General features: G+C 51.0%; 1 protein-coding gene across 15 annotated transcripts in view; it reads right to left on the bottom strand.

Moving 5' to 3' along the window:
- Positions 1–21192: 21192 nt before the first annotated feature.
- The window catches only part of IKZF1 (IKAROS family zinc finger 1), a 73236-nt gene continuing 71745 nt past the window's right edge, over positions 21193–22683 (bottom strand). For 14 of the 15 annotated variants that reach the window (XM_065884283.1, XM_065884284.1, XM_065884285.1 and 11 more), the window contains one exon: positions 21193–21902. In XM_065884283.1, the coding sequence (XP_065740355.1) occupies positions 21193–21902 (710 nt within the window). The remainder of the gene's footprint in view (positions 21903–22683) is intronic. The other variant, XM_065884298.1, reaches the window with a different exon arrangement.

Raw genomic sequence — 22683 nt, 5'->3', positions numbered from 1 at the left:
TGATAAGAGTTTGGACTTTGAGTTGAATGGGATGAGACTTTTCAAGGGGTGACTGTATCTTACAGGTATCAGGATAGAGTCACTGGGGCCAGTGGGAGGATTCTGGTGGATGGACTACAAGGCAGTTCCCAGGATCTTGACTTCATTTGTTCATGGTTTCCTGTAATCCCCTCTCCTTGAGGGGATTACAGGAAACCATGAATACAATACAGTAAGTCCAGTACCTACAAACCTTCAAGTTGCGAACTTTCAAAGACGCAAACATGCGTTCCATCAACGTCAGGCGTGAGTGAAGTTGCAGCTTGCCCTCTGTCCCCTGTTGCTGATGACCCTTCAGCTCTACCATCTCCCACCTCCTCTCCCTCCACCAATCAGTAAGTCTTCTTGCCTGTTCACTCGATGCCAGCCCCTGTGTGCCAGCCGTTGTACCACTGTACTTTTCAAGGTACTGTGCTATAAGATTAAAAGTGTTTATTTTTTGTGTTTGTTTTTTTATGTACATATTATTTGTGTGAAAAGTACTATAAACCTATTACAGTATGGTACTGTATAGCACTGTTAGTGTGTACCTAGGCTAATTGTGTTAGTTGGGTACCTAGGCTAACTTTGTTGGACTTAACGAACAAATTGGACTTCCGAATGCGCTCTCAGAATGGAACTCGTTCGCACGTAGTGGACTTAGTGTATAGCAAAATTGATCAGATGCCACCTCCATGATTAGTTCTCAAAGGCCGGCTTCTAGCTCACTCCTCGCTCGCTGCCTCACTCTGGGTGGACGGCTGCCACGTGTGAGCTGCCCTGTGCAGGCCCACACAGCAAGGACAGAGGCCTTTAGCCCATGGCCAGCAAGGAGCTGGGGTTCTCCATCCAACATCCCGAGAGGAGTTGCATCTTGACGATCCCATAAATGAACTTGAGTGAATCTCCCCCATTTGAACCTTCAGACAAGACCTCAGCCCAGGCAAACCTTGTTTCCAGTCTTGTTGGATGCCTTGAACCAGAAAACCCAGCGAAGCTGCACCTGCATTCCTGACTTCCAGAAACTGTTAGAGAAAAAATGTCTCCCGTTTGAAGCTGCTAAGTTTTGGGATAAGGTGTGTATAGCAATAGATAACCAATAAGGCCTGTGAAATGATATTTCTTGCACACTTGAGTTTGTGGCCTGAAATTCAAACATATAATAGTATGCATAATTTCACTGCTAACCATATATGTTTACCCCTAAAACGCTTGCAGTAAAAGGAAGACTTATGATTTGCTTTCATAGATTCCATGGTGTCTTTCCCATAGCTACTATTTATTTAAAAACTCAGGGATCCCACTTCTTATTTGAAACTTGCTAGCTCACCCACTTTTTTTTGTTCTGATTAAAATATCTCCTATTTTATTCATTAAAAATACTTCCTATTTAAAAATTTCAGACTTACAAGAAGTTGCAAAAATAGTACAGGTTTTGTACCCTCTCCCAGTTTCCCCTGTGATAACGTCATACATAACTGTAATTCATCATAAACATCATCTCTATTTTTTGAATAGAAGAATAAGTCTACTTGGCAGATTTATAAGTAGGAGTTCACCCTCCATGGAAAGTCTCTCTGTCACTGGAGCCTTCCCCCAAATGTGGCTTCAGATCATCATTCTTCTCTTGTTGAACAGAAATTATTCCAAAGATTGATGGGAACCAATACCTCTGTGCAGGCCTTACACTAGGCTGAATCCCACAAAATTGCCCACATTGGACCACTTTTTGGACCACATTGGACCACCTAAGCCATGGAACTTCACAGGGTACAAGCGGATAGGAAGATGATTCTACTACTTTCCAGGCCTCGGGTCATCACTGGTCAGTGGTGCTAGATATGCCCACCCTCAGCCTCCAGCCTGCTCTCGGGTCTCCCCTAACCCCATGACCCTCACAAGCAGGATGCTTCTTGGAGGAAACCGGGCACGGATGGTGTTTCCAGCAGGTTCTCTGTCTTGGGGTCTCTGGTTTATGTGCCCAGTGAAAGGAGCACTTCCTGGCACTGTGTCCTTCCAGGCTGAAGGGAGAACGACTTTGCTGTTCCAGGTCAGTGTTTATGCTGAGGCTCTAGAGCAGAGTTCCCGGGTTCTTCACAATTTTACTGACTTTCAGTCCTCTGTCAGCCTTGGCTTTCCAGCCATAGATCCAGACTCAGTGTGTCTCTTATTCGGCGTCCTGATTGCTTTGGGTGCTTTCGTACAGGGAGCAGAGTTGTGTGAAGGTTTTACATAGTTAAATGAGAGAGACAGAGACAGAGACAGCAGAGGGAGCTGGGGGGGGGGGGGGAGGGACAGAGACAGAGACAGAGAGACAGGAGAGAGCTGGAGAGGGGGTGAGAGACAGGAGAGAGAGCTGGGGAGGGGGAGAGAGACAGAGACAGGAGACAGGAGAGAGCTGGGGAGGGGGAGAGAGACAGAGACAGGAGAGAGCTGGGGAAGGGGTGAGAGACAGAGAGACAGAGACAGGAGAGAGAGCTGGGGAGGGAGTGAGAGACAGAGACAGAGAGACAGACAGAGGGAGACACAGAGAGAGACTCCTACGTGCCCACCTTACAAGGAAAAGCCTGTTCCCAGATGCCCAGCAAATGGGTCTCCTTGCCCTCTTCCTCTCTAGTCTTGGTTCCTATCTGTTTATGTACCAGACCACGCAGACTTCGGTGTTTTAATGGACTTTTCTCTTGTTCCGCTATATCACAACTCTTTCCTGTAAACTTAGGGTTAGACCTGCTGCTCTCAGATCACTCTGGCGCTCCTGCACACGGAGGGAAATGACCTAGGAGTGAGTTTTTGCACTGGATTGCAAGTTCTGAAATTGCACAACCGAATTTCACCACCACGTTTTGTGCGGCAAAATGTTGCACTTTGGGGAAGATCTGCATCTTAATGAACTAAATTTTGCCTTTTTAAAGATAAAGTCTTAAAGTGGCGACTTGCATCTCAGTGGGGCTTTGGATGAGTCTTGGGCTTTAACCCCGACTCAGTCCCAGTGATGACTTTGGATGTGACCCAACTGCTCTGAACCGAGTCTCCTTATCTGTAAAATGGGTCTGATTGTACCTACTGTGTGTGCCTCTCTCGTAGCACTGTGATAAAAACAACTGAAATGACATGTTTAAAAGTACACAGCACCAGTTACATGTGAAACAGAAGAAATTCTATAACTGAATTTCACTTATTAATATAAATTATAACGTAGGATATGAAACAGCATATTGTTGTTTAAACCTGATGAAGTAATATTTGTTAATGGGCGGGTGAAAGGAAACGATTGTAAAGGTTTATAAAGTATTTTGCTGTGGTGAAATGAAGCGCTTTGCCATCAAGACAGATGATGGAGTAGAAGTATATTCACTGATGTGGGGAGGGTCTCAGGATGGGCAGAGGTGGAGTGGGGGGGGTTCCTCAGGCTTCCTGGTTCCACCCAGAGGGATGTCACAGGGCAGGAGAAGGAACAAACACTGTTCTCAGAGAGCGGGACGGAAAAGTGAAGACCATCTCGTGCTTTTTATTTTATCTTGCTTTACCTTATTTGACCTTTATTCTATTCTATTCTGTTCTATTCTTGCTATACAGAGAGTGCTTCTTGTGGAGATAAGGACCCAAGCTCGCAGGGCCGTGCTTTCCTAGGGCAGCTTTCCAAGTCCATCTTTTCTTCAAAGAAGAAAGGTGTTCCCACGGTGAATGGCCAAGCGTCCACTTGCCCAAAGTCTCCTGAGCCCGGAAAAGGAGGAATTAGAAATATCAGTGGGGAAGAAATATTACTCAAAAATTTTGCAGAGATACTTGGTGAGTTACTTGGAAACATCCATCTAAATACCCTGTGACATTTAACAGCATCAAAGGACCATGCTGCCGTTCACATAGCACGTCACATCTGGTCTCACATCCCATGTTTTGTTTTCTTTCCTTCCACATCCTTGCGTTGTCTAGACCAGCTGTCCCAAAGATCTTTCTGTGATGCTGGAAATGTTCTGTGTCTACACTGTCCCAGACAAAATCCATTGGCCACATGTGCTACTGAGCACTTGAAATGTGGCCAGTGTAACTAAGGACCTGAATGTTTCGTTTCATTTCATTTCAGTTAATTTAAAGTTAAAGCCACATGTGGGTGGTGACTACTGTTTGAGACAGGACAGGCCTACATGCCACTAGAAAAACTCTTAATTCTCCTGTGTCTCCTGAGCAGATCATTTCCTAAATGGTCTCTACTTATTTAATGGCTTTGCCGCATTAATGTTCTGAGTTTTTGCTGGGAGCTGCACTGTGAGGTTGATTCCACACTTACTCTTAAATGAAACACCCACAGGGTTTTAAACCTGGACGTTGTTGACGAGAGCCCTTGCCTATCCCGAGAGGTGTGAATCCAGAACAGGTCTGTCATTTAGCTGAAAGGGTCTTGTGAAGTCTCACGCTTAGGTGCCCAGAGCCAGAATTGAAGTGATGCTTGCTCTCGTCTTGAATCCAAATAGCAGCGCCCCCTTCCTCCTGGAATCTGTGGTGTATGTCACCATGCTGCCGCTGCTATTATTTTGGTGGTGTGGCTTTCCCCCGAAGCCTAGGGCTGTCGGGCCTTCTGTGGGGCAGGCTCATCAGGGCTGCAGTAGGTAGGCCAGGTTGATGCTGCTCTACCTTTGCTGACGAGCACACATCCCCACAGAGATGCTCTGGGCTTCGGGCTCCGCTCCCTGTACAAAGGTACCAAAAGCAATCGGAGGCTGGACAAGGTGCACAAGTGGACAAACAACTTCCCAGAACCTGGGCTGAATCCACAGCAATAGCATAAATAATAAGTTAAACACAAATAGTCTCTCCTAGAGGATTAAGTGAGCCTTGGTGGATCTGTGCGCCTGGGCCCCGGTGTGATCCTCTAAAGACACACCGTCCTTTGCTTTCCCGACGTTTCAGATCATTTTCCTGAATAGTCACTGTCTGACACACGAGGGGGCACACTTAGCGAGATGAGGTCGCCTCACTGCCGTGACCACACCTGCGACTCAGCCAGTGAATCCGAGCCCATTTCGAGGTGAGTCTGGATTTAGAGCCAACATCTTGGCTAAATATCTTCCTTCAATTCTTCAGTTTTCAGACTTCTCACAATAGCGGCTTATTATTTATTGTTGCCTGTGCCATTAACAGAGTGAGGCAGAATGAGTTAAATTAGTTGAAGGGCTATCATTTCCCTTTTACCTTTAGAATGGCGACCCTGTTTCCAGCAAATCCTACATATGGGGTTAAATATTTGTGATTTTGACAATTTGCAGGGGTCCCAGGTGCCAGGACGGGCGGTGATGCTATCTGCACTGGATCCTAATGGATGCGCTGTATACGGAGGCCGGTCTCCCGGCCCCAAGGTGAGCCTGGGGTGAAGGACGCCACGGGCTTGTCAGTCTTCCTCACGCATGTTGGGAGGACCCTTGTGAAGCTGGGGACCCACGAGTCTCCCGAGGCAAATTTGCTTGTGGATGTCGAGGGTCCGGTCCGCTCTAGGACATGGCTGCCCGCCAGGCATCAGAGGTCACTGGTTTGCTCTGACGTTCACTTTCCCAAATAGTCCATCCTAGCATAGACCAAGAGTCCATAAACGTCAGGGAGCCTCCCGGTTCCCAGGGCTCTGGGGATCCCCGACAGTCTCCAAGGACCAGAATGCAGTCAGTTCCCGGGCAGTCGGACACAACCCTCAGCAATCGATCTCCCGCTGTGGGTTTCCGTGCATTGTTGCAGCCTCCTGTCTGGCCTCAGCCCTTCTTCACAGACATTTATTCAATAAACACATAGGGACAATTGCTGGTGACAGTGGGGTTACAAGTATGAACGGGACGTGAGGCCTGACCTAAAGGAGCCCGCCGTCTGGAGGCCAACAGACCTCATGCATGAGGGCTAGAGCTCCAGGGCCAGGATCTCGCGAGCACTTTCTCCCATCCCTCCTCACGTGGTGGGGTTGCCCTTTCTTAAGCACGTGGGCGCCTCCATAAAGACCCTGGACCCAACTCCAACGTGTTGGGGGCAGGGGAGTTCCCACAGCACCAGGCACTTCTCGGACAGCAGCTGGGGGCCCTACAGTTTAACTCAGATCTGACACTGTCTACCTGGAGGCGGGATCAGATGCCACAGGTGAAGGGCTCAGTCCCACAAGACCACCCTTCACTTCAGGGGCCAGTCCCAAACCCAGACTATTACCTGTGCTTCTAACCAAATGACTATAAATCAGAGGTTCCCACAACCCCTCCTTGGGTTCGATTCATTGGTTAGAAGAGCTCACGAAACTCACAGAGACATTTTACTGACTGAGTTACTGACTTATTATAAAAGGATAGAAGGGATAGAGATGGACATCCAGATGGAGGAGATGCATAGGACAAGGTGGGGGAAAGGTGGTGAGGCTCCCATGCTTTTTCTGGGTGCTGCCATCCCCTCAGCCTCCACATGGTCACCAACCCAGAAGCTCTCTGAACCCCGTTTTCTTGGGATTTTATGGAGGCTTCATGGCACAGGCAGGATGGAGTCAATCATTGGCTGTTGTGATAGATTCAACCTCCAGCCCCTCTTTCCTCCTGGGAAATCGGGGGGGGGGGCAGTGAGGGGTAGGACTGAAAGTTCCAACTGTCTGATCACATGGTTGGTTCTCCTGGAAACCAGCCCCATCCTTAGGTGGGACCCCAAAAGTCACCTTCCCCGAAGGGTTTTCTGGAGCTGATCCCATTGCTTTTATCGCTTAGGACAGCCCAAGGAAGGGTTTCAGGATCTGTGAGCCAGGGATGGTGCGTGAAGGCCAATCATATAGGAGAAACGTGCGTGGTGATTCAGGTGAATGAGCAAAAGTATATATGTGTTTCTTATGAATCACAGTATCACAGTACCTGCACCAACCTTACTAGCCAACCCTTACGTACCGTTGCCTTTCCAGAAACTACCAGCCCCGCACATTGAGTCCCTTTCCTCGGTCTCGGCCCTTCTCATTAAATGGATCTTTCTTTGTCTGGATGGTTCAACAGCCCCCAAGCCTCACTGTTTCTTGGGGGGGAGTTCTCTCCTTTCTATGAAGTCCCTTGTGCCACGTAAAACTTTTTAACACCAAATAAAATTGTGTGCCGTTTCTCCTGTTGACCTATTGTTAGCTTATTTTGCAGACTCAGCCACTGAACTTAAGTGGGTAGAGGCCAATTTTTCCTTCTCTACAGACATCAGGTATCTTGGTTCCAGGGACCTGGAGGCCCCGGGTTAAGGGCCAGTGGAAAGAAGAATCACTCCTGAGCAGGTGAGCTCCCGAGACCCCTTGCTCAGGCCAGGGGGAGGCTCCACAGAGGTCGAGGTGGGATCCCAGGTAGGGGTCAGATAGGAGCACCCATCAAGTTAGAAGGGTTCTGGGCTAGAGTGAGGACCCCCTCTGGGTGGGGGAGGTCTCTGTGCTTGGTGTTGACAGAGTTTATGCCAGAACTGATTTCAGGGGGCATAACAGCTGAATAACGGATTTTAAGGGTATTGAACATCAAACTATAAGCTAATGATACTGAGAGAACACATTTCCAGCCTTAACATGCTAAGTGACCAGTTCAGTTTTCACTGCCTCAGGGCTCCGTTTGTCCTTGTCGCAGTGGCGAGCTGGGCTCAGGGTGTAGAAACGCTCTCCCCTGGTAGGTGCTGTGAGACCCCGTCCTGGAAGCCGGGGGTTGGCGGCTGCACTCTCTGCCTTCACCACTAGGGGGCGCGCGTCTCCCGCTTTCCTTGGGGCTCTGGGTGGGCTCTGGAGTTGCCTGTATCCAGCCAGCCGTTTGACATTTTTTTTTTTTTAATTTCATTTGTGAGCTCTTTTTTGTTTTATTTTACTTTTTAATTTTTATTGGAGTATAGTTGATTTACAATGTTGTGTTAGTTTCAGGTGTACAGCATAGTACTTCAGTTATAGGTATACAATGTACCTATTCTTTTTCAGATTCTTTTCCCATATAAGTTGTTACAGAGTATTGAGCAGAGCTCCTCGAGCTCTACAGCAGGTCCTTATTAGGTATCTATTTCATACATAGCAGTGCGTGTATGTGTCAACCCCAATGTCCTAATTTATCACTCCCCCCCCCCACCACGTTTCCCTTTTGGTAACCATCAATTTGATTTTGAGATCTGTGAGTCTATTTCTGTTTTGTAAATAAGTTCATTGGTATCATTCTTTAAATTAGATTCCACATATAGGCGATATCATATGGTATTTGTCTTTCCATTTGAAGTTTGATACTATTTTAAGGAATTCCAACTCAGATGTTAGAGAATGTTCAGCTAGTTTGCCACACAACTCACATATTGAGTTTCTTCACTTTTGTATTTAAACTAAAAACAAACTGTGCTTTACTGAATTGGCTTTTAAAAATGCTCTGGCCTATAGTGTTACTGGGAGCTTTCCAGCTGGATTGCTTTACTGATGCTGGTTTCTGTGTACACAGAAATGGCCTCGAGTCCCTTCCAAGGGACCTGTTCTTTCCTGGGCCAAGCAGACGTGTGAACCGGTGGAGATGGGGGAAGGCGGGCAGTCGGTTCCTTCCACCCTTCCAGCCTCTGTGCTTTCCCAGCTCGGTCGCCTGCCAGAGAGTCCCCAGGTCCTCAGCCCAGACACTGAACACACACACACACACACACGGAATGGCTCCCTGGGAGGGCAGTGCACACGTACTCTCTTGACGTCTAGCGTCTCCTGCACCCTTCCCTCTGCTCTCAGGACGAGTATGTTCAACCTTGCTTGTTACAGAGGAGGCAGGTTAGAGTGAGTTGCTAACCAAGGGGTCCCCAGCCCCCCAGCACACACAGAGGCCTGGACTTTGTCCATTTGCAGCAGGGCCACAGAGAGGCCTGGGCCTTCGGGAGGCTGCTGCTGGCTGATGAGGTCGCCGTCCACCCTGGGAGGCCCCCAGTTCTCGGGGGAAACCTTCCAGAGCTCCCAGAGATGTGCATCCCGTCCCACCCTGGAGTCCAGCGGAGATGAGCACACACCATCAAAGGAAGAGCTGGATGCTTCGAGCTGGCGTTTGTCTTCCGACAGAGATGCAAGGACTTTAGCCAAAGTCCAGGGATGGGGGAGCCAGGCCCGGGGAGGAAACTGCCATGCAAATCCCTCCTGGAGGCCTGGGTGGCACAGCGTGTGGATGTGTGGAAATCGCTTTCACGAGGAACATTTCTCTAACTGCAAAGGAAATGAGACAAGCAGTTTATCGAGGAGAAGCAGAAGCAAGAGGAAAGTGATTTGCCTTTTTTTCCTCTTTTTCTCCTGAGAGGAGAATGGTCCTGCAAGAATCTACCAGCAGGGCATCAGAGTCCTTCCCTATTTGCTGGAAATCCCACCCTCCTGCGGCTGCTCGGCAGGTCGCCACTGCCAGGAGGGGACTGGAGGTCACAGGAGGAGCTGCCGGGGCACAGACCCAGGGGCAGCAGGGTGAAAGTCTGGGAGATACCCGTGGGGCATCGGGGAAGAGCAGCCCTACCCCAGAGACACCTTGAAGGGCCTGTGAGCCTGCTTTATTAAAGGTACATGGTCTCAGGCAGATGCGGTGTCCCTGCCGGCAGAGTGGAAGGCCTGATTCCCCAAGGGGAAGTGAAAGTTGCTGCATAATTTGAATATTGACGGCAGCCTTCAGGATTCGGTACCCCAGGGCAGGCTTCCTCAGGAACAAGCTGGGAGCCCATGGTTTTCTGGGGGGAGGGAGTTAAGGTGTCCCCCTCCAGGCGCTGGACGCTGAGGGGCTGCTTGGCACCCTGGGACAGAGCTGTCCCTTCGATGGAAAGCTTTCCTATCTGCTCTGTCCAGCATGGCAGCCAGAAGCCCCACGTGGCTTATGGAGCACTCAGAAGGAGGCTATTGCAACAGACAGGCTGAATGTTATAATTTATATAGTTCTGATGATTTTAAGTTTAAATCGCCGGGGGTGGCTGGCGGCTAACGTGTGGAACAGTGTCGTTCTGTGTGGAACCTCTCTTTGGGGAAGGATCTCAATACTCTGTTCTGGCATTTCCAAGCCGCAGGTGTGGAAAAGGATGCCCTGTTTCTCGAAGCAAACAGGCGAGAAGCAGAATTGCTCTTTGTTTCTGCACGCCTTTGTTTCCGTGCGCCTTTTCGGCTGCTCTGTGTTTAATCTCCCAGTACAGCCTGCGTGGGGCTGGGCGCGCACCCAGAGTGTGTGGCAGTGACCAGGTAATCCTCAGGGTAAGACACTGTTACCTGTTTTCCTTTCTGGTGGTTTAACATGATCCTGTTGTACACGAGTTCCTGCCCAGGTCACCAGGAGTCTGAGCTGCCCCACGGCCTCGTAGTGTGGTGACAGCTCCCCCCAGCTGGGGGACCCCAGGCCAGGTGGGGACCCTCTAAGCCTCTTTCACATCGTCTCTAGGGCACTGGGATAGCGACACCTTTGTTTCAGGATTGCTATCTGCATTTCTGTGCAGTATTATTCTTTTTCCTATGTGTCTGACCCAGAGAAATATTCATTCAGGGACTGTGTATCTTGGGCATAAGGGGCGTCAGGAAGTGTGGTTCAAGGGTGACTCTCTGTCACCATGAAGGAGTGTCTCTGCTTCTCCGGCCTTCCTTTCACTACCTGAAGCTGCTGATAACGCCCCTCCCCGCCCTTCCTCCAAGGTCCCTTGACAGCCGGGCAGTTCCAGGACCAGGACGGGGGTTTGTTTCCTGCCTCTTTCCCCAAGCCTCTGCTTAGCATTGAGAAGGCCCTTCTCAGGCTCAGTGTGGATGCCCCCCTTCCTGCTGGACCCCCCAGTGGGCTGGCTCCTCAGCACCACGGAGGCTGCAGACCCCAAAAGCCCTTCCGTGTCCCTCTGGCCAAACCCAATGGCATGGCCGTCCCCAGACACATGGCCATGTTCTGGCCTCTGGACCCGTGCTCACCTGTCCCTCTGCCCCAAGTGCCTTCACACCTTTCTTCAACCAAACACCTTCTGTCTTTCCAATCAGCCCCGTCCTTCCTGGTTCTCTGTCTGCTGGATCTGTCTGTTTCTGATGGAGGGTGTTGACGTCTCCAACCGTGAATGGATTTGTCTATTTCTCCTCGTGGTCCTATGGCATATTTGGATGCTCTGTTTGTAGGTGCATACACGTTAAGAATCGTTACGTCCTCCCAGAGGACTGACCCCTTTATCGTGACACAAGGCCCCTCTTTACCCCTGGTAACTTCCCTGGCTCTGAAGTCCGCTGTGTCTGAACATAGTATAGGCTCCGCTCCTGCTTTCTTCCGACTGGTGTTGGCAGGGTGTGTCCTTCTTCATCCCTTCACTTCGATCTATGTGTCTTATGTTTAAAGTGAATTTCTCATGGATGATGTGTAGTTGGGTCTTGTCTGTGGATCCACCCTGACAGCCGCTGTGTTTTAATTGGTGCATCTAGATCAATGACATTTAAACTAAGGATTGATACAGCTGGATCGGTAGCCACCACATTTGTTACTGTTCTCTTTGTCGCCCTTGTTCCTCTCCTTTTTTAAAACTTAATTGTCTTCCGCTCCTTCTGCCTTCCCTGGTTTGAATCGAGTGTTTCTGCCTCTGTCTCTCCTGACTCAGCTGAGACGCACTTGGTCAGCGGAACCTGGCTGCCCTGCCTCCAGTCCTTGCTGCTCTCTGAGCAGCAACCCCCAACCCCACCCCCAGGGCTGCTCAGCCTGTCCCCTGGACGAGACACCCCTGCCAGGGCCTGAACACCAGGACCCACGAGAGAGGACCCTCCTGGAGACCCCGGGAGCTTGGGCCCTGTGTCCCATTGCCTCCTGCCTTTCTCTGGGGAGATGACGCTGGCCCTGAAGCAAGTGGAAAGATGGGAGGGGGCTTCAGAAGGAAGAGCCGTGGGCTGGGGTCCAGGCCATCATCTTGGGTGAGATAAGACCTCACAGACTTCCAGACGCAGGGGAGGAGAGTCCATCCTACATGCCACGTGCCATTCCTGGGGCCACAGGGGCATGACCCCAGCTTGGATTGAAGGTTTGGGGGTGATGAGGTAAGACCCCTGACTCATAGTCCGACAGGGGAGGTTGGCACTTAACACAGCACCGTGAGGGCCCTGACACAGACTTAAACATGCTGCTCCAGGAGCCCAGAGAACTGGCCTTGAGAAAACTCCAAAAGTTAGCCAGAGACAAGGGTTCAGCCTTGTCACACGCCTAGTTCAGCAGCCGGCAAGGCTCGGGGGGCATCCCAGGGCCAGCGGGCTCGTGGTGAGAGGGAGCCTGGGTACCAGGCTGCCTTGAAGGTTGGAAGCAGCCTGGAGAGAGGCGGGGGTCAGGTCTTGATCAGGCTGGATGCCATTCTGGAGGGGGTGGACTTGAACCCCAGACCCGTCTCCCTGACCCCCAGGCCCTTGGTGATGGCAACAGACCCCTGAGCTCATACCCGTGCCTATTTTATTTTTGTAGCAGTGGATATACACGTATGATTGCTTTCTTGTAAGATGGTTCAAAGGCAACTTAGCAAAGGAATTGTGATGCCTTAAGGGGTGGGGTCCGGGTGTGGGCAGGGGGAGCCACGGCGGGTTTTGTGGAGGGCAGTGCCCAGAAGGGAGGAGGGCCCTGAAAGGGGAATCGAACTGAGGGCCTGAAACCGCACGCCCCCCTTGCTGTGGGGCCTCGCCTGCCCTTGCCCACAGGAAGCGGGAGGGCTGATGCAGCCGCAGGTGTGGGGATGGGGTGAGGTGTCCGGGAGGAGCTGCTGCCAGGAGCCTGGGGCCCTGCCACGGGGTCCCTCTGAGAGGGAGCGGGGTTCTGCCTGGGCAGGGGGCACTGCTGGGTTGCCCAGAGGGGCCATGGACCAGCCGGGGAGGGGACCCTGGGAGAGTAAAATCAGGGGAGAGGGAGGAGGCCTGACTCACACAGGGAGAAAGAAGACATCTTTGGACAATTCACACACTCAATGTCGTATCTAGTTGGCTTGACAAAACATGGGAAAGAAGAAGTGAAATTTGTTAACTGTACCGAGATCCAGGCAGTTCACTTCAGGGGACAGCTTTGCTACCAAATTATCCTTATTATGCAAATGTCCTCCCCAAGCGGCTGGGTCCCAGTTGTGCGCAGGGGACCACGGTGGCCACATCTGCTTCCGGTCCTGCGATCCCCCAGGCAGCCACAGCCCATCTGCTCTGCCGGGGCGGCACCCTGCTGCCAGGGAAGGGGGGCACGGGCTGCTTGAGTTGGGGAGGGAGGTGGGGCCGGCTCCCCAGGGGTGCCCAGAGCCCCAGAAAAGGGTGGCCACAGGAGACATCGCACAGGGATGGTGCCTTGCTCCTGTCCTTGGCTTTGCCAAAAAGCAGAAAAAGTGAGGGGACTTCACACTGAGGTTTTCACCTTCCTCCTTAGGAAAGTTCAGCCCAGTACTTGGCATTTTTGAAGCATCAGGTCCCAGCTGAGGCCTGAGGCCCGTGCTTCAGGGAGTCCCCATTTCTTCTCTGCCAGCGTCTCGGGTCCCAGCCGTCCTCCGCCCATCCTTGCCTCTTGAACCCACCTGCCCGACAACCTGCTTTTTGGCCTCTTCTTCATAGAGGAGACCCAGGTGCTGGACTCAGCATGCTTTCCTTCTGTCTGGCACAATCGCCCTCTTCCCTCTGCAGTTCCAAAGCGTCTCCCGCCCTCCCACCTGGCTCTCCCCTTGGGCACCTCCCTGTGTCCATCCCGCTTTCCTTGCTGTTGTCCACGTGACTCTCAAACTCTGACCTGTCTTCACAGCTGACCTGCTCTGGTCATCCAATGGCTTCAATTAAACAAAAGCGAGCTTCCTTCCCCAATCCCACTGCCCAGCCTCCCTACTAACTGCTCATACAGGACCGGAGACTTGGGGTCAACGCCTCATGATCCCTTCATGTGCAGTCACTTTAGTCATCTTCAGTAGATGATTATGCATGATGGCTATTGACCTCCGTCTCCATCTGCGAGCTGCTATAACAAAACGCCAAAGACTGAGTGGTTTATAAACAACAGCAATTTATTTCCCCCAGTTCTGGAAGCTGGACGTCTGAGATCAGGGTCGGGTGAGGACCCCCTCCCGGGTGGCAGACTTCTCCCTGTGTCCTCACATTCAAAAGGGTGAGGGAGCTCCTTGAAGCCTCTTTATAAGGGCGCTAATCCCATCACAAGGGCATCATCAACCATATGACCTCATCACCCGCCAAAGGTCCACATTCAAATACCATCACCTTCCGGGGCATAGGATGTCTGCATCTGAATTCTGGGTGGACACAAACATTCAGACAATAGCAAGCACCTACTATGTGCCAGGTACTCTTCTTGACACTGAGGATATGACAGTAAAAAATTGTCCCTGTTCCTGGAGATTGCATTCCAGTGGCAGAGATTCATGTCCTCCCCTCTCTGCTTCTGCTCCAGCCCCGCTGCTGTACAGGTTACAGCCATGTCTCTCCTGCCAGGACTGCTGCCTGGCCCTCCCATCGCTCTCCCTGGTTCCCACTACATCACTCTCTTCTCTGTCTCCAGTGGCTCGCCCGCACCTGGTTCCCTACCTTTCCACACTTGTCTGGCTGCAGGAACTGAGCTTGCTTTCTGCTGCTTTCCTGGGGTCTGCTGCCTGCAGGATGTGGGCTCTGGTCCCCCTCCCCTTTCTTGCAGGGTAGGGGCTGAGCCTCTTCAGGGGGTACCTGAGTTTAAGTCCTGTCTGCATCCAGCAGAGCAAGTCTGCCTGAGGTTTGCAAGCCCGCTGTGGTCCATGCACTGAAGCCATGTCCTCTAATCTAGGTTTCTATGGGTAGCACGGATAGGATTTTGACTTCCCATTCTCTGACTCTCTTGTCTATATCTGAGTTGTCTCAAACTTAAGAGGGGGAAGAGAGAGACATATTAATTTTTAATAATTATTCATTTTTATTAATAATTATTAATTTTCTTCCTCTGTCAAAAAAGAGGGGGTTGATTGAGCTGGAGGAGAGGGTGAAGGCTGTACCTGCCTTGACAGCGAGGGGGCTGGGGGGAGTCAGCTTATCCGGACTTGGGGAGCTGGTCCCACACCTGGTGTGTGGGGCTCCATGCAGACCTCCAGCTCCAGAACGGTCAGGAGTGGGTCTCTGGAAACTGCATTTTAAAGAACCAGCCAGGTGATTCTGAGTCGCCTTTGAGAACCAGGGTCATGGGGGAGTTTTGGAAGCCCCGGGGCTTAGGGAAGGTGGCATGGTTTAGGGAGTCCAGAAGCAGCCTTGAGCCAGGAACTGGGAATTTGGGTTAATCTTGGGAGAGGTCAGTGGGAGGACAGCAGCTTGGCTGTGAGGCAGAATTGTTATTCCAGGAGCCAAGGGAATCCATTTCCCCCTCGTTCCTGGGTTCTCTGGGGAAAGGCAGAGAAGATCAATGCTACATAGGCAGTACTCGGGCTCCACCCAGGGTTGCTGCTCTGGGTTCTGGTGGCAGAGAAAGGCCAGCGGGGTTCAGAGCGATGCCCTGGGTTTTGGAGGAATATTGAACTCCTGTGTCAGTGGTCTGAGAACGTCTTCCGAGTCTTCAACAGATTGTCCAGCTCCTAGATGTCTGTTTTGAGCTCTGCTCTGTGTTTGGAGTTGAAAGGTGGCCATATAAAAAAAACAAGACTTTTGGCAATGTCCAAGGGATCCTGTTCCTTGAGAATGCACGAGCTTTTAATGAGAATGCACGACCTCACCAAGGAGTCACAGAACCACCAAGACGTCTTATTTTGATAGCAAAGGTGACCAATTAATTGGAAATGGGATCAGAAATCTTTGGCATCTGAACCCCGAATTCTGATGTTTAGCTCCCCAGATTTCACACTAATATTTAAAATATAGCACAGCACTCATCAGGAATAGAACTGGACTGCAGATGAGCAGCTGTTTTCAGGGGGTGGGTGGGGGATGATAAACCGCATGCAGGAAACTTCCAGGGCTGCCCCAGGGGCACCACCAGAGAGGGAGATGTCCAGCACGCGCCAGGCTGCTCCAGGTGCGCTGGGAACAGTGTCAGGTGTGAGGGCTGCGTCCATACCTTGCTTCCTCCACTCAGCCTCTTCCCGGCCCTCCGTGCCGGCCACCGGCTCTTCGAACCTTGCTGCATCCACCTGGAATTAGGCGTAGTCCTCCTGGGGCCAACCAGGCAGACCGATGCTGACTCCGCTCCCTCCCAGGTGTGGAGGTGAAACGCTCCGGTCCTCACCGTCACCCCAAGAAGGTGACACCCTCCAGGTCAGCCTCCCCAGAGTGGGGCCCACCGGGTTGGGCACATGGAGTGGATATACCACTGACTCACTACAAGTTCGCAGGGGCCCAGAGGAAGGTTAATGGGAACGATGGTTTACAGCATCAGAAAGACATGCTGAGAATAATCATTCTTAGGAGGACTCAAATAGAATAAAAGGTAGTGAAAACCAAGGAATGAAGTCTCGTCTCGCTAGTGGCTCTCGAAGTGGGTGTTTGAAAACTCACCCTCACTCGTCGCCACGTCCCGGGATCCAGGATGGACGCCGCCGCCCCCACCCACCATGCTCAGTCGACGGGCACCAGGGAGGCTGGAGAGAGGAGGGCAGGCAGCTGCTCCCCTCACACCCCTTCCACACACACTCCTTAGGCTTTGTAAGATGAACACAAACACAGTCACGTCCTCACTCTCACGGTCTAACCCCACACTTTCGAGTCACTTTTTCTCCTTAGGTTGAGCCTAGGTCATTTCTGAGTTAATGCAAGCCTTCTTTATTTTTTGGACCTGTGATCGCTGAGAAATGACAGGACATAGCTGTGAAGCGGTGGGATGGATCTGGCAATGGGTGTGTCATCACGTCTCTCTAAGCCACACGCTCTTTCAGAACTCACGCGCACTGTCAGTGCTGTAACCGAAAAGGCACTCACCGTGAGAACTTCCTTTGAAGGACGCTGCCTCAGCCAGCACCGCTTACGAAAAGCCCCTGATGCCAGAGCCTGATGTGAAACAGTACCGTCTATGGATTTCATTAAAGTTTCGCCCCACGTGGGTCAAATGTTGGACCATGGAAACTTAGTCACTTCACCTTGTTTAGTAGATCTGAACCCATAGGATGTCTGGCTAGTTGTCCAAAAGGACCAGAGGGTTTTCACCACCGAGAGTGTCTGCAGCAGAGCTGGAGCGCCCCTGCCCTAAGTGTGCAGCTCTGCAGGGAGAGCGCCACCTGGCGGTCACTGCGGTCGGTCACTGCCTCTGGGCTCCGGGGCCACGGGCCTGCTGCTTGCGGCATTAAGCACTGCTCTACGAAGAGCCAGGGATGTATGTCTTGCTGCTCTCGACTTCTACCTACCCTCAAACCCACAAGTATCGTAAGCGCAGCACAGCTAGGCCCGGGGCAGGGGCGGGGTGTCAGTCTGCTGAAGTGAACTGACGCACTGGCGGGAACGTCGTATGCAGACGATCACATATGATTCCAACTTGTACTGTACCCGCCCCCAAGCCCACCTCTGTCTCCTCCGACCCGGAGGGGGTCTGTAGCAGGCGGCAGCTCTGCAGGACCTTCTCTCAGACTAGCGTGGGCTTCACAGGATAGGGCAGACAGAGTACTGGTTGCATTTATTTGTTCTATCACTACAGAGGAAGCTTTTCAAAATGTGTACAAAAGGATACTCTATTCCTCCAGGGGTACACCCCTTGTTCACAGCAAAACAGAAATAATTTAACATCGTCATAGAGGCAGATTGGAAATACAACTGCATTTTCCCATTTACAATCCTGTACACGTAACTGCCAGAATGGCAGCCGAACACCTAAAGCTGCATTAGATACAAACAAGTTGAACCCTGAACAGTCATCACACACAACATTGTAAAAAAGTGTATCAGAAAGTATTGGAAACAAGATTGCATATTCATATCTGGTTACACGGGTTCACAGTGAATGCTAATGGCACCAACAGCCTATGTGCTTTTTTTTTTTTTTCTGATGTCTGTATATCTTAAATAACTCTAATTTTGGTTCATTTTAAAGTAAAACACACACACACACACACACACACACACACACACACACACACTGAACTGAAGGAGCGGGCTCTGAGTAGTGGTGACCCTTCATTATTGCTGGAACTTAAGAAGTGCAAGAGAGGGAAATACATTTGCTTCATGACTTGTCTACAGCAGTTCATTCCATCTCGCTTTTGTTTCGGCAAGATGATGACACCATTGAGAGTCACAATCAAAACAAAACAAGAAAAAAGCACAAAAATAGAAAAGAAAGAAAAAGAACTCACATCTCCATAACAGGTAGCTGTCTTTCTCAGTGAAAATTCTGAGATTTCATTCTGCGGTTGATGCTGAATTGGAAGTGAAACGCGCAGGTATCTGAAGCGCTGGGTGCTGGGACATGCCCTTGCGCGATAAAGCAACGGTAACACAATTCCTTTTAGTGACTTTTCTACTAGGACAAGCCCATGCTTTAAGGGACGCGATGCAGGAGGACCTGGGTAAGGAGCGGGCATCCAGGTGTTTCGTGTGGAGGGAAGCTGGGTGACACGGAGCGGCAGGAACGCCAAGCAGGGATTTCTCGTGATCAACGAATCCACCTGCTACTGGTGCCCCTCCTTTGGTTGATAGTTATTTTCAACGAAACGAGAATGCATTAAACCTAGTGCATCCATGACAGTCCCCGAGACACACACTCACACCATCAAACAGCAGAACAAACCACAGAACAAAAGGGAGTGAGATCATGCAAAATCCTACTTTTACCAGCTAGGAGGAAAACATTAACAGCTTTCAGTACAGAACATGGCCGCTTTTCAAACATAATTTAATTACTTGTTGACATTATATGAAACTTACTTTAAATACAATAGTTTGAAAGAAAAATGGTGTTACAATAGAAAACCACAACAAAAGGTGTGTAAATAAACAGTTATATTGGCTATAAAAGGCAGAGACAGGGAGGGGAAAGCCCTGGAGAAAAGAACTCCTGTAGCCACTATTTACAGTGGTGGGTCCAGCTCTATTTGAAGTCACAGGGAAAAATAACTCCGTTCAGCCAATGGACCCTGTGGAGCTGGCTGGGAAAGGACAGGGCAGGTGAACTTGGCCTACAAACTGTAAATCTAAGCAGTCTCTCACCTTGAATATATATGTTCTTGGGGATGAGGTGGGTCTTTCTCTGTAACTGCAAATGGAACTAACACTGTCCACAGCCCAGAGCCTCCCTCTGCCCCTTCACCCAGTGCATCAGTGTGTCACTGCCCAAATTATTACAACTTCGTCTATTTCCAGGTTCAAAATGTCAAACGGTTCTGTAAGCAAAGAACCCCGTGCCTCAAGGATGCTGGGACGCCATCCTTTCCAGAAAACTCAAATGGACCTGAGAGGGTATGTTTCTGAAGACTGAAGAGGGATAATTCATTGACAGAATTTATAATGAATCCAAAGGAACAGGAGTCAGGCTCCAGCCTGCTGATGGGAAACATTCTTGCAGGGCTTCCAGACCCTTTAGGAGGCCTCCAGACCCTTGACTGGTTCAGAATTTTCTTAGAGCAGTGTTCTCCGCTAGGGGCAACTCTTGTTCCCAGGGAACATTTTTGGTAGTCAACTCGGGGTCTTACTGGCATCTATCGGGTAGTGACCAGGGATGCTGTTAGCCTATGATGCCCAGGGGAATCCCCTGCAACAGAGTATCCAGCCCCAAATGTCAAGAGAGCTGAGCCCAAGAACTCTGGATTTAGATGAAATGCAGAGGTGCTTGTGCACAAGTTTTCCTGTTTCTTCATGGTCACCTTGGACATTTTTGGTGATGACAGATACTGGAAACATTTGAAACTGTATGCCCTTCCTGCTAGATGGTGGAGATGAATGTCCGTAATGACAGAATTACCTTCCTGGTTGGGATGAGAACCCACGGACACCTTCGTGGAGCTTCAGAGAGCACCTCTGGGGCCACCTGCCTCTGTCCTGTTGGACTTCGAGTTCTGGTCACGAGATGGTCCCGAGTCAGACGGGTGCGTCCTGCCTACGTGGATGCAGGGTACAGCTCTGTCCTTACAGGAGAGAGTTTCAGATGGTTGGAAAGTTTAGTTTCAAACAAATAGGTGCTGTGTGTAAGAAGCGTCTCCCGGACTTCACCTGTCAAACTTCTTTGACCTAAAAATGAAGGGTCATTCTGAATGTTTCTTTTAAGGATTTTAAAATGAGAATAATATACACAGCGAGCAGGGTAAGAAATGTACTGACGGTAAGAAATCCAGGCCTGGGGCTGCAAACAAAACATTAACTGAGGTCTAGGACGGGCCTTCTGCAGGGAAAATAGCCTTCTGGTCATAGGTAGAACCCAGCGGGGAAGGAGTACAGAACCAAAGAAATGAGTGTGGAATTTAGAATAAAATTTTGGTTTCTGGGGGATTTTATCATCTGAACATTTCAAAAGGAATTAAGGTTCAAATTTCAGGACTGGTGTTAAAAATGTAGTGATAGGTTTTGGTGGGGGGCCCTTAAAAGTACTGATATGAGGGAGCAGAGGACAGTAGTCCCAGGTGCCCCAGGGGAACACGTGACAACAGGCCTCGGAAGGCTTAGCTGTGGGCTGAGCAACCTCACGGTCTGGAAATCGAGAATGAGTCCAAAGGCTGTGCAACCCCTCGCTCCCTCTGCCCAATGGTCACTTGTCCCAAACAACGTGCAGAATTTCACTTAGAATCGTATCTCTGTTTAGAACCTGTGGCCTGTCTTCCCTGGATGCACACGCAGCTTCCGGCCCTGCTGTAGGGGCACTCACCCCCAGGGTCAGCTCACGACCACAGCTCAGGGGCTGCGCACACGGCTCCCGGGACCTCGGAAACCCCATCTGGGGCGTGAATCCCATGCTTAGCACGGAACCGGCTCATTCCTTCCCGGGCTTCCGCCTGTTTTTATAAAATTCTCTCTGAACGTGACCCATCATTTGGAGGACAGCAATTTCTAGGGAGCAACAGGGGAGGGGATTTCAGCCAGCGGTCTACAGAATCGTCTAGTAAGAGAGCATTTCGGGGGCCCCGAATGGAACCCTGCATCTAACAAGAAAAACTTCTTGTTTTCAAAAGCAAACCAACTCAGAACAAAACGAAACACGACCTAGAGGTCAAAACAAAGCACAGCAGTCGGTCCATCCCGGCTGCCCGCGCAGGGGCTGGCGCGGGTCCTGGATGCTCTTCCTGGGGGCGGGGCGGGGCGCGGTCCGCGGGTGGGGGTGGGGTGGGGTGGGGGTGGGGGGTGCTTTAGCTCATGTGGAAGCGGTGCTCCCCCCGTGTGATGTGGGACGAGAACTCGTAGCGGTCCTGGCTGTGGTAGCCGCACATGTTGCACTCGAAGGGATCTCGGAAGCCGTGGCAGCCCATGTGGATGGTGTACATGACGTGGTCCAGGAAGAGCACGCGACAGTGTTCGCACCTGTACACCTTGAGGGGCTCCCCGCTCGTGCCGATCACGCGCAGCGCGTCCGCGGGGCCCTCCGAGGCCGCGCGCAGCACGTCGTAGGCCGCGTGCTCCTCCTTGATGGACAGGCCATTGCGCGCGTGAGGGGTGAAGTGGTTGGTCAGGTAGATGAGGCCGCCCCGCTGCTCCTCCGTGTTGCTTTCGGTGTCCGTGGAGTCTTGGCAGCTGTTGCTCGGCGACGCCTCGCGCTCGGAGGACGCGGACTTGGCCTTGGAGAGCAGCAGCAGGTTCTCCACGGCGCCGTCCTGGGCCGAGTGGTTGGAGCGCGCGGGGCCCTCGGCGTGGGGCTTGTGGAGGTGGTACATGGGGCTGAGCACCGGGACCACGTCGGAGCTGCCCGGGGGCGTCTGCACCAGGGGGCGCAGGGACTCGGCCCCCAGGTAGCTGATGGCGTTGTTGATGGCCTGGTCCATCACGTGCGTCTGCATCATCTCGTTCTCCTTCTCGTAGCTGGCGCTGCCGTCGTAGGGCAAGTCCGACAGGCACTTGTCCCCTGTGGGAAGCGGGGGACAGTCAGAGAGGCCCAGGTTACCTCTGCACCCGGCGGCAAGAGCCGACAACTACACCTGCGGGGCACCGACCTCGGGAGCACCTCCAACATGGGGGAGAGCTGACACATCTCTGCCTGCCGGGCTCCTGGCACGGGGCTCTGCCCGGGGTCGGCGTTTAAACCGATTTGTCTGGACAGATCGATAAATGAATCGGGGAAATAAGGATGGTGTGCCAATTTAAACAGCATATATTCAAACGGGTGAAACCAATACTTGTGTCTTTTACTCCGGATGTTATAAACATTTTTATATATTTTTTTTAACATTTTTATATTTAACATTAATATTTAAATGATGTGTTTTCAATATACTGTTGTAAGAAATTTACAATGGCTGCTTAATTTATCAAATTTATTTAATTAAAACATAATTATATGATTACAACAATGTGCGACGTACTTATTTAAAATAATATTATCTCGTATGTTTAAATTCCCATCTTTAATACGCTAGAATAAGGCTTAATCAAAAATACGAAAACTGTATATCCTTTATAGTGAAATGGTATCAGTCTTGTCAGTAGCACAAAGCTGGCTCTGACTCGCGTGAGAGTGAAAAGCATCGTCGGACGTGCCGGCCTCCACATCCTGCCTGGCCTCCAATTCCACTCTCGCCTCCCAGCCCTTAGCAGCACTGAGCCCGTGCTGCAGAGTCACGGGGTGGAGAGCCGGGAGCAAAGCAAGGAGGCTCCAGGGGTTACATTTACTTGTCCTTTCAAACAAT

This window comes from Phocoena phocoena, chromosome 9, assembly GCF_963924675.1.
Source record: "Phocoena phocoena chromosome 9, mPhoPho1.1, whole genome shotgun sequence".
Taxonomy (NCBI): Eukaryota; Metazoa; Chordata; class Mammalia; order Artiodactyla; family Phocoenidae; genus Phocoena; species Phocoena phocoena.
Note: the sequence above shows the minus strand (reverse complement) of the source record. Positions and strands in the feature narration are given on the sequence as shown.